General features: G+C 48.4%; 1 protein-coding gene and 1 pseudogene across 1 annotated transcript in view; both read left to right on the top strand.

The window, feature by feature from the left end:
- The window catches only part of LOC102487452 (complement C1s subcomponent), an 11,448-nt gene extending 3,394 nt beyond the window's left edge, over positions 1–8,054 (top strand). The window contains exons 2-11 of the mRNA XM_006170840.3: positions 650–857; positions 1,058–1,235; positions 2,044–2,166; positions 2,880–3,079; positions 3,286–3,439; positions 3,802–3,917; positions 4,512–4,590; positions 5,111–5,239; positions 5,868–5,942; positions 7,152–8,054. Of these exons, the coding sequence (XP_006170902.1) occupies positions 650–857; positions 1,058–1,235; positions 2,044–2,166; positions 2,880–3,079; positions 3,286–3,439; positions 3,802–3,917; positions 4,512–4,590; positions 5,111–5,239; positions 5,868–5,942; positions 7,152–7,951 (2,062 nt within the window). The 3' untranslated portion in view covers positions 7,952–8,054. The remainder of the gene's footprint in view (positions 1–649; positions 858–1,057; positions 1,236–2,043; positions 2,167–2,879; positions 3,080–3,285; positions 3,440–3,801; positions 3,918–4,511; positions 4,591–5,110; positions 5,240–5,867; positions 5,943–7,151) is intronic.
- A 1,283-nt stretch (positions 8,055–9,337) lies between these two features.
- Positions 9,338–10,495, top strand: LOC102487038 (F-actin-capping protein subunit beta pseudogene; annotated as a pseudogene).
- Positions 10,496–12,038: the final 1,543 nt, after the last annotated feature.

The following is a 12,038-nucleotide window of genomic DNA, read 5'->3' as shown; positions in this document are numbered from 1 at the left end:
AGAGACATAGAGATAGAAAGCGAGAAATCACCCCCCAGGGGGGATGGTCACGCCACAATCCCTTCTCCTCCGTTCTCCTCTCGGGATCTTGGGCACGCACGCACACGCGCCTGGCATGAGATTTAAGCCACCCGGTCCGAGACGCAAACCGCGGTCAACTACGTGGGAGTCCAGCGACATAGCCATTACGCTAACTGCTGGTTCCCTCGACCACTGTTTGAGACCTGAACCTAGTGGCTTAAAACTCAAGCCAGGAGGGTGTGCATGCATGCCCAAAATCGGAGAATGGAACAGAAGGGATTGTAGTGCGGCCATCCCCTGTGGAGGGTGATTTTTTGCTTTCTGTCTCTCTTGCACCCTATAGCAAAACAAAAACAAAAACAAAAACAAAAACAAAAACAAAAACAAAAACAAAAAAACTCTCAAAAAAAAAGAGAGAGAAAGAGAGCGTGAGCGTGCGTGCGAAGGGCACATATCTGAAGCCCAGCTTTTGCTTTTGCTTTTTAATACCAATCTAAGATTCTCCTCTATGGCCTGCTGAGTGCCCTCTGCTCTGCACAATCTCCTTCTCCCTGTGACAGATGCCAGAGCTCTGCCTTCGCTGCGGTACCTGGCCACACATACTTTCCCTTGCCTCCCCCTCATTCAGGTGTGTTGTCCTGTTTTCCCTCTTGGCATGGGTCTGTGCTGAACCCGCCATGTACGGGGAGCTCTTGTCCCCTAACTATCCTGAAGCATACCCCAATGAGATAGAGAAATCCTGGGATGTCGAAGTGCCCGAAGGGTTCGGGATCCACCTCTACTTCACCCACCTGGACATGGAGCAGTCCGAGAACTGCACAGGTGACTCAGTGCAGGTAATTACAGATGCAGAGAAAAGCGGAGACGGAAGACCAGGGCAGGGGTGGTGGGATGAGAAGGACGTAGGCGGGAGAGCCCTGGGTACACAGTGGCTGGACTCACATAGTCCCGGGGGAAGAAGAGGGATGTTCTGCTTTTTCTCTCCTCTCCATGCCCCGCCACGACTCCTCTCGCTACTCTCTGACTCCTCTCATAGATAATGTCAGGAGGCATCGAAGAAGGGAAACTCTGCGGGCAGAAGATCCATAAGAATCCCAACACCCACATCCTGGAAGAGTTTAAGTTCCCCTACAAGACACTCCAGGTGACCTTCAAGTCAGGCTTCTCCAATGAAGAGCGCTTTACTGGGTTTGCAGCATACTACGTTGCCATAGGTAAGGCTCCCCATGACGTAGAGGCGTTACTGATCCGGCTAAAAGATTCCAATTAGAAAAAAAAAACACTGAGAAATGCATTGGGTGAAAATTGTGTTTATAACTTTTACCAAGTCGTGCCTGGGCCTGGGTTCCTCCACGAGTCACCTTGGTGAAATTCAAACACAAGACCATGTCTTCGTGGTGACGATGATAATGGTGGTGATGGGTAATGAACAGTAAGTGTTGAGAACCACCATGAATCGCTCAGCGCATTAGCAATTTCACCTGTGTGAACACCATCGCCACCTCAGCCCTTCGAGGGAAGGTATGATCTCCATATAAAGATGCAGAAAGTGAGAACCTGGAGTGTTAAAACTTGTCAAGAATCACACAAGAAATACGTGATATTCAAACTTATTCGCCGTGTGGCGTTCGAGCCTTCCAGTTCTGGGTGCTTCTGTCTCTACCTCTAATTGAAAATGAAGTGAAAACATCTCATAAAGCCAGACTGCTCTTCAGACACGGTAGAGGCACCAGCTTTGTACTGAGTGAGTGTGCTCGTGATTCACACTCATTGTGATGGTCATCCTGCAGAGTGCGGTCTCTGGAGCTGAAATGCTCTCAATGCAAGAGAAACCAAGGGTCCCTGTCATTGAAAGCCCCCTCAGAGCCGTGCCGTGGGAGGGCACACTCCGGAATGATAGACCAGGAGAGTCGTGTAGAATGAGGCCGTACTGAAATGGGCTCGTTGCCCTTCCAGTGTTGGGGTACCCGTTTCTTCTCTGTGCCTGTGGCCTTGACCTCGGTCTTTCTCTTCTCTTGGTAGATGTGAATGAGTGCAAAGAATTTGCAGAAGCTCCTTGTAGCCACTTTTGTAACAATTTCATCGGTGGTTACTTCTGCTCCTGTCCCCCAAAATACTTCCTCCGTGATATGAGAAATTGTGGAGGTGAGTGTGGTGTCAAGATGGGTTTATGTTCCCTGGGCTTGAAGTGGATCGAAGCCTCAAAAAAGGCTTTGTCCATCCTTCCCGTGTTGATGAGGCACAACCTTCACTTGCATCCTATTCTAGCTTACCCCAAAACTGAGGAGGCTGGGAGGAAGCTGAGTCTACAGGAAAAAGTCAGTCAGCTGGGGAAGAGAGACAGACATGTGGCCGTCAGGAGTCGACCTGGGACTGTTCTGAACCATGAATGTCTCCATCACAAACCAAGTGATCGGACCCAGTGGGCTTTCGATCTCTCTACCACATGCACTGCGTGTAGTTGACCCCTGTGGGCTCCAGTCGGAGCTTGGCTCCCAGGCCGGCTCGGATGAGGACTGTCAGTGTCTGAGTGAAGGAACCACAGGCTAGCACAGGAGCTCCTCTGCCTGGGCCTGTATTTGATTCCTCTTTCTCTTTTTCTCCCCCAGTCAATTGCAAGAGAGACAGAAAGTGAGAAATCACCCCCCAGGGGGGATGGCCATGCCGCAATCCCTTCTCCTCCATTCTCCTCTTGGGATCTTGGGCACGCACGCACACATGTCTGGTGTGAGTTTAAGCAACCGGGTCCAGGACTCGAACCGTGGTCGACTACGTGGGAGTCCAGCGACATAGCCATTACACTAACTGCTGGTCCCATGGCCCTGTATTTGATTCCTCTTTCTCTTTTTCTCCCCCAGTCAATTGCAGTGGGGACGTGTTCACTACGATGGTTGGGGAGATTGCAAGTCCCAATTATCCCAACCCATACCCGGAGAACTCAAGGTGTGAATACCAGATCCTGCTGGAGGAGGGCTTCCAAGTGGTGGTGACTATGCGGAGAGAAGATTTTGATGTGGAACCAGCCGATTCAGAGGGGAACTGCCCTGACAGTTTGGTTGTGCGTGAGACATGGTTAATTCCCACCCACCCCAACTCATATGGAATTCTCATTGAAGACAAAATATCTTCCCTTTTTATTTTCCTTTTATTTCTTTTCATTTTACATGACATTCATTATTGCTGTGTATTACATTCATTATCCCCTCTATTTTTACCTCTTTCCTGTAGTCGTTTTTGTGATTTTCTCATTTTGTTTCCCTCCAGTTTGTTGCAGGAGATCAGCAATTTGGTCCTTACTGTGGTAGTGGATTCCCTGGGCCTCTAAGTATTGAAACCCAGAGTAACGCCGTTGGCATCATCTTCCAAACCGACCTGACAGGGCAGAAAAAGGGCTGGAAACTCCGGTACCATGGAGATCGTGAGTAACCTAGAAATGCCTCTTTGATGGGTGATTCCAAAGCCCCTGGTCAACGTGGAGCCAAAGCAGGTGGGTTGTTGTACGGACAGAATCCTCAGATACTCAATTCCTCAGGAAGATCTACGTCTGTCCGTGCTTCTTCCAGTGCTCCAACCTCTAGTAACCCTTCAGCTAGACCCACGGATGCGGTGATTTGGGGGTAATTGTTAATATACTATGTTACATCTGAGACCTGCCATATTGGGATGCTAGGCATCGGGACTGAGGACAACCAAGCGGTTTGGCCAGTATGACAATGATGTAGCTAGAACAGAACCTCCAATGGTTAACTTTTTCCTGTCCCTGCTTTTGTCCTTTCCCAGCAATCCCCTGTCCTAAGGAAGTCACTGCCAATTCTATCTGGGAGCCAGAGAGGGCAAAATATGTGTATAAAGACGTGGTGAAGATTTCCTGCGTGGATGGGTTTGAAGTTGTGGAGGTAAAGTACCATTTGGGTTTCTCCCTAGTCCTGGACCCCCCATCAGGATGAGTATACTGAAATCATTCCACCGCCCAATATATGTGCTTGATCAAGATATGAACACCTTTTCAGGGCCGGCAGGTGGTGTGGTAGTTGAGGATGCTGGATTCCCACATGGCCCACTGTGGTTCGGGTCCCAGACCTGACAGCTTGCTTTCTCACTTTCCCTTTCGCTCTCTCTCTCTGTCTGTCCAGTCAAATAAAAAACTAATGATAACAAATGGAATTAATTAAATAAATCATTCTTTTAAAAAAGGTACTAACACCTTTTCCATAAACAAAACAGCTTGAAATATTTAGTTTTTCTGTGAGTCCTGGACCTCTTTGGATGGTCTGGCCCTCAGTCTTTCTGGCAAAGGGGAGCTGATACGCTGGGGCAGGGCTGCCCTTCAGCCCCTGCACCTGGACGCTTTAGGTCATTTTGCTAAGATGTCCCAAGCTACTTGAGGTGAGGATTTCTTATTGATCTAAGGAGTTGATGAAATACAGTTTGTTTTCTGATTTTCCATATCTCCTTTTTATAAATTAATGGTGATGTCTGTTATTCTCCAGGGAAATGTCCGTTCGGCATCCTTCTATTCCACCTGTCAAAGCAACGGAAAGTGGAGCAATTCCAAACTGGAATGCCAACGTATGTGTCTCTTCAAAGTGCTGCCCTTTTTCTTCCCAATGGAAGTTGAAATATCAGCACATCAAAATTGACATGCATGCTTTCCTCTGAGGCTTCTGGGAGAGAAGGTTGGGCTTTTTTGAAGGCAAGCCGGTCATGGATGCTTTCCTAGTCCCAGCCCTCCTCTGGTCCCAGGCAAGCTAGTGTGGCAAGTTTCTTCCAGGAAAAGTGGTTGTGGGATTGTTGCAGTGAAAAGGCCCATATGGATGATTCCTGGTTTCCACCGAAGCCACCATCAACCACCAACCACGTCAGGTTCTTAGTTGTAGCTGTAAGTGGCCTTCCGAATCGAGAGTCTCGGTATTCTGGAGAGTTACGGTATGCCAGTGGGGGAGACGGTACCGACAGGCTGCTGTGGCCAGATTCATCCCAGGGTGGTTGTGAGGACGAGGTGGGGAAGGACCGAGGCTGGAATCGACCCAGGACTCTTCCTGGGAGGAGACGGCTGTCCCGCCATCAGTATCCTGCCTTTCTCTTGTAGCTGTGGACTGTGGTGCTCCTGAATCCATTCCGAATGGTCAAGTCGAGAATCCAGAAAGTACCTTAGTTGGTTCTGTCACTCACTACATGTGTGAAGAGAAATATTACGCCATGGAAGATGAAAGAGGAGGTGGGTTTCTTCTGCTAGAGAAAAGAGAGAAAAAGTGAGAACACGTTGGAGGGTGAATAGCACCATCTATGGGAGAGGAAGGTGAACCAGTTCACCTTCTTGGCTCAGTTGACAGTTTCCTATGGGACAGGGTGGGTTCTCTGGAATTTTTCATATGGATTCTGAGAGGGCACCAACTTAGCTCCACAGGTACAACAGGAATGTCCTTACAGTGTCCACTTCTTATGGCCGTCCACCTGTGACCAGTTATTTCCTGTAAAACTCACAGACGTAACCACACTGTGATGACTGGATTTCTTGACTTAGAGGCTTGGCAGTGTGGGGTGAAGCTCTGGGAGAGACACAGTCTGTCCCACTACAGTGCCTGCTACTTCACTTTATTTGATCTAATTTTCCCACTAGAGGCACTTTGCTATCTCCACCATAACCCTCTCCTTTTTGCTTTGGAGACTTTCTTCCCCCTCCCTTGGTGGGATGGAAGCCTGAGATATTATTTGGGGAGAACAAGATCTGTGCTCTCTGGTGTGCTCTGGTCTCCCACTCACCTGTGCGGAGCCGAGGCTCTGAGTGACAGGGGATGGAAGAGGGCAGATGCGGGGGTGTGACCTGTGTACCTGTGCCCTTCCAGGGGAGTATCGCTGCTCTGCTAACGGGACCTGGGTGAACGAGGTGCTGGGCACAGAGCTGCCGAAATGTGTTCCAGGTAATCAGGGCACAGGGTGGGCAGAGACCAAGTTCAGGTCACGTGAGTGGAGGTGGGCGCCACCTCTGAGAGTAGCAGGAATCCCCTGGGGAAGGACAGGACAGTGTGGTCCTCCCTGCGTGCATCTCCGTGAGGTGGTGGTGACACTGGGCTGTGGGTCTGCTGAGGTTTGGGGAACTGCCTTACCCGCAGTGAGTCAGGCTGAGAACGGAGATAGGCGAGTCAGCCTGTTCCAGCTGGTGCCGGGGCTGGGGCACCTGGGCCTGGTTCTGGAGATGTAGCAAGGGGGTAAAGGTGTAGTAAGAGCCGAGTTACTACATGAAAAGTCAGCATGGCAGCAAGATGAAGGGGAAGAAAAGACACGAGGGTTGAGGGGATGTCAGAGCAGAGTAGGGGGTGGCACTAGGGCACACGCGTAAACATACCGAGGTCCTGGTAGTGACGACAGGTCATTAGAGCCTTTATTGTCTCATTCACGTCCTCGTAACAGCCCTGCGGTCAGTCATCCCACTCTGCAGCTGAGTGAGTTGAGTGCCAGTTTGCAGAGTTAGGAAGTGGCAGGGACAGTCTTTGACCCCAGGTCTGTCTGAGTCCCAAGTCCTTTAAGCCCGACTCAGGATCCATCCCGGCTGTCCAGTGAGGGCTTAGGTACGCCCACCTCCTCTGGGAGTCGGTTATCCTGGGAACTGGCAAAGCGGTCACTCCTGTGACCAGTGGAGGGGAGTGAGAATCAAGGCCAAAGAAAGGAACCCCCTCCGTACTCCCTAGACTGACCTGTGGGTTTCTGAGAGGACTGAGGAGTTAACAGGATTTCAGATAAGATGATCTGGGCGCAGAAGGAGGCACAGAAGGAGGCTCCTCCACCTTCTTTGTAGGGAATGTTTCCCTGTCTGGTCATGGGCCTCATGTGCTGAGCCTCAGGGGGTTGCCTCTAGTGGGGCTCTGGGTCATTCTAGGGGTAATGTGAGACACTAGGTCATTCAGACTCAGAGATTCACACACTGTCTCCATTTAACCAACCTTTCCCACCAACTTGCTGCAGATATGGAAAGTGGGGTCTTTGTCCAGCCAGGTCGAGTCAGGTATCGAGTTGCCTGTAGGGTGCTGGACACTGCCAGAGCCCAGCAGGTGAAGTATCTGAGTGGGTGGAGGGTCTGCAAAAGCTTGCGTTGCTTCTTGCTTCTTCCATCTGTTCTTCCTCCTTCCTAGTTTGTGGAGTCCCCAGTGAGCTCTTTGTAGTGATACAGAGAATATTCGGAGGGACCACGGCAAAGATTGAAAACTTCCCCTGGCAAGTCTTCTTTTCCAACCCACGGGCTGGTGGGGCCCTCATTGATGAGCACTGGGTGCTGACGGCCGCTCATGTTGTGGAGGGAAACCATGATCCAAAGATGTACGTTGGATCCTCTTCGGTGCAGTCCTCGAAGCTGCTCAAAGCCCAGATGCTCACTGCCGAGCGTGTGTTCATTCATCCGGGCTGGCAAGTGCTGGATAATACAGACATAAGGACGAATTTTGACAATGACATTGCGCTGGTGCAACTGAAAGAGCCAGTGAAAATGGGACCCAGCGTCTCTCCCATCTGCCTGCCAGGCTCCTCCTCAGAATACAGCCCTTCAGTGGGTACCTTAGGAATAATCTCAGGCTGGGGCAAATCAGAGCTTAGAGACATTGTTATTAAGCTCAGAGCAGCCAAGTTACCTGTAGCTCCTTTAGCAAAGTGCCAAGAGTGGAAAGGGAAAGATTCCAGAGTGGATGTAAGTAGCTTTGTTTTTACTCATAACATGATCTGTGCTGGCGGAGAGAAGGGTGTTGATAGCTGTCAAGGGGACGCTGGTGGGGCTTTTGCTGTACAGGACCCCAATGAAGAGGACCCCAAATATTATGCAGCTGGCCTGATGTCCTTTGGATTTCAGTGTGGGACCTACGGGATCTACACACGGGTACAGAATTATGTTGACTGGATAAGGAAGACTATGCAGGACAATGGTAGCCCCAGTAAGGACTAACTCATACACATGCCTTGGGCTGTCTAAGGGGTAGCACCAGCCCACCGCTGTCGGTTCCTCACTGTACGTTCATTATTTCACCATGGCTGAGAGAAGATCTGGGGTTGATTGTCCAAACACCTGACTGGAGGTGGAGTCTGACCATCGAACTATGTTGGTCTTTCAGTCGTGGATTGAATCTGTGGGGTCCTCTCCCCTGTAGTCCTACCTGTTATAGATAATAGCACAGAGGGGACTCAGATCTTGTGTGCTCTTCCCCAAGGACACTTTAATTTTTTGTTTCCTCTTTATTTGTTCAAATTCCTTATGCTTTATCATTCTCAGTGTTCATTATCATAATAAAGCTTGTTCATAAGTCAGTTCTCTCCAACTTCCCTTACTGCACACCAAGATCTCAGTACCATACAAGGTCACTGAGGAAGAAGGCTATTGAGTCAGGGGTCTGGGCATCTAGCAACTAGTAGTTAATTGTCATGGAAACAGGGAATTCTGCTTCTCTCTGCCAACTGAGATGAACTAAATGTTGTTGATTCACATGAAAGCACCAACACAATGCACCATCTTCTACTTTTGAAACTCATTAAACACGTAGAAATCTTATTCAGAAGTTCACATGCAACAGTTAGAATTGCCTCTAAGATCCTTTTTTCAATTGACAGAGGATGTGTGTACCATTAGAGAGACAGAATGAGAAGGGGAGAGAGAGAGAGAGAGAGAGAGAGAACCCCATAGGGGGTGTGGCCATGCCATAATTTCTGCAGCCAGTCAGGATTTTGGGTATGCACACACATGCACCTGGCTTTTTTATTTTTTATTTTTTCCAGTTTGTTGCAGTCCTTTCTCTTATATTCTTCTCAGGATTCTGGGCACACACGCACATGTACACAGCATGTTTTTCAGGCCATTGGGTCTAATAGACTAAAATTGCTCAGTTGGCCTTGTGGGATCCAGCTGCTTTACCACCAGAAGACCTGGTTGGCCCAACCCAACATTTTTTTTTTTTGAGACTTTTTTACTCCAGGGCATGTGCACTCACCAGACAGACAGAGAGAGACAAAGAGACAGAAAGTGAGAAATCACTCCCCAGGGGGGATGGTCACGCCGCAATCCCTTCTCCTCCATTCTCCTCTTGGGATCTTGGGCATGCACGCACACGCGCCCAGCATGAGTTTAAGCCACTGGGTCCAGGACTCAAACCGCAGTTGACTACATGGAAATCCAGCGACATAGCCATTATGCCAACTGCTGGTCCCCTGACATTATTTTTCAAGTCATTGTGGCTGGGATCCAAACTGCAGTTGGCCACGTGTGATCTGGCTGCCTCAACCACTAGGCTATGGAGCTAACCTTGTTGAAGATCTTTCAGTATTGGTTCACTCCTGGGGACCTGGGGAGTGGAAGTGCTGGGCCCTGCTGGGGAGTGGGGAGGAGAACCACAGATGCCGGGACAGGACCGCCACCACCGCCATGTGTGACCAGCAAATAGACTGTGCCTTGGACCTAACGAGGCTCCTGCCTCCACAGCAGATCAAGAACCTCAGCCACCTGATCGCCCTGGTCCCCAGTCTGTGTGAAGATCTCCTGCCTTTTGTTCACCAGCCACTGAAGACTGCCGGAGACAAAGGTGGGAAAGGATTACGTTTTTTGTGACTGCAACAGAGACAGAGACTCCTATAGGTCACCATGGAGTAATAAGTACGACTCGCCTTTGGAAGATGGGGGCGTGCCATCTGCTTGGCTGAGAAAGCTGGAGGTCGAAGCCAACAATGCCTTTGACCATTACCAAGACCTGCATTATTTATTTATTTATTTAGAGACGTTTTTGCCATAGGGCACATGTGCTTGCCAGAAAGACAGAGAGAGACAGAGAGACAGAAAGAAATCACCCCCCCGCCCCCAGTGGGGATGGCCATGCCCCAATCCCTTCTCCTCCATTCTCCTCTCGGGATCTTGGGCATGCACACACACACGCCTGGTGTGAGTTTAAGCCACCAGATCTGGGGCTCAAACTGCGGTCAACTACATGGGAGTCCAGCAACATGGCCATTATGCCAACCGCTGGTTCTAAGACCTGTATTTTGAAAGTGGTGTCTCATCTATCTACTCTGGGATCTGGATCATGGCTTTGCTGGAATGATCCTTATCAAGAAGGCTGGAGATGGATCAAAGAATAAGAAAGGTTGCCAGGATTCCATCCACATGGTGGAACTGCAGGAGAAATCCAGTGGTCGCACCGCCATTACAAGTTGACCTCCATGGAGATGCTGTGGCTGCAAACCAACAAGTTAGGCTCTGGCAACGAACCTTGGAGGCAGCCTTACCAGACAGATGGAGAAGGACGGAACTGGGAGCGACTGCTCCCCACACATAGCCAACACCGGGCGCCCCGTAGAGGACATGGAGAATAAAATCAGAAGTACGCTGAATGAGATCTACTTTGGAAAAACCAAGGACATCGTCAACAGGCTGAAGGCTATGCAGACTTTTGCAAACAAATCAAAACAAGAAGCTCTTAAGAAAAACCTGGTGGGAACCAGCAGTTAGTGTAATGGCTATGTCGCTGGACTCCCACGTAGTCAACCGCGGTTCGCGACCCGGATCCGGTGACTTAGAACTCACGCTGGGCGCATGTGCGTGCGTGCCCAAGATCCTGAGAGGAGAATGGAGGAGAAGGGATTGTGGCGTGACCATCCCCCCTGGGGGGTGATTTCTCGCTTTCTGTCTCTATGTCTCTCTCTGTCTGGTGAGCGCATGCGTCCTATAGCAAAAAAAACCTCCAAAAAAAAAAAAAAAAAGACTACAAAAAAGAAAAACCTGGTGGATTAAATTACATGAGACTGAACTGGTGAAATAGAGTGTTCTGACTTTAGACTAAAACATTATTGCTTTTCTTGGCTGCTTTGATTTCCATATTTAAAGATGTTCGTCTTCTCTTGAACAGCGGATAGGTTCATCTACCTACTATTTGAACTGAATCCTAACCTTTTTCCTGGCTTTAAGTTTAAAGCAAATTTTCCTTAACAGTTTTTGATTTTGGTCTATTAAAACTAAAGCTGTTCGGGACCAGCAGTTAGCGTAATGGCTATGTCGCTGGACTCCCATGTAGCCGACCATGGTTCGAGTCTCGGACCTTGTGGCTTAAACTCACGCCAGGCGCGTGTGCGTGCGTGCCCAAGATCCTGAGAGGAGAATGGAGGAGAAGGGATTGTGGCGTGGCCATCCCCTCTGGGGGATGGTTTCTCGCTTTCTGTCTCTCTGTCTCTCTCTGTCTTTCTGGCGAGCGCACCTGCCCTGTAGCAAAAATCTCTCTTAAAAAAATAAAACAAGAAAACAAACAAACAAAAAACTAAAGCTGTTTTTTCTTTAAATTAAAAAATTCATTAAAAATACCTATTAATACCTATTTAATGACTGCAGTAAGCTATATAGCCCTAGCTAGATGCTACTGTATACTATGTTCACTTTACTTACTGAGGTTTACGCCTAAAATCAGACATGTGTTCATAGATATGTATATGTTAGCTGTGCTTGCTATTGAAAGTTTTTAAATTAATTGAGATCTTTATATAAGATCAAAATATATAAGGACCAAGAAATAGAAAATTATTTGTTGATGATGACATGTATGGTAATATCCCTGATTGAGCTAATATACAAGGTATTCTGGATGGAAAAATCTCATTTTGTATACTGTATTGATGTGCAGTGAGTGACTGTAATGAATTAAAAAGTACAAAAAATGATAAATATGCTAATAGTTCTTGGTAAATCTCAAAGGAGAAATTGCATAGTTTCACCCAAAGACTCAGAGGAGCATGGTGTTCAAATTTATATTGCATGGGTAGGATAAGGGGTAAGAAAAAGCAGTAATTTAAAAATTAAAACAGGAGGCCAGCAGGTGGCATTGTGGTTAAGGGCACTGGACTCCCACATGGCCAACCATGGTTTGAATTCAGTACCTGGCTGTTTGCTTTCTCTCATCCTATCTCTCTTTCTCTCTCTCTCACTCTGTCCCTCTCTAGTCAAATAAAAATAAGTAAATAAAAAGAGAAAGTTAAATAAAAAATAATTCTACTTTATAAAACGA

This window comes from Tupaia chinensis, unplaced genomic scaffold (assembly GCF_000334495.1).
Source record: "Tupaia chinensis unplaced genomic scaffold, TupChi_1.0 Scaffold149011_1, whole genome shotgun sequence".
NCBI classification, from domain to species: domain Eukaryota; kingdom Metazoa; phylum Chordata; class Mammalia; order Scandentia; family Tupaiidae; genus Tupaia; species Tupaia belangeri.
This window is presented reverse-complemented; position numbering and strand designations above follow the sequence as displayed.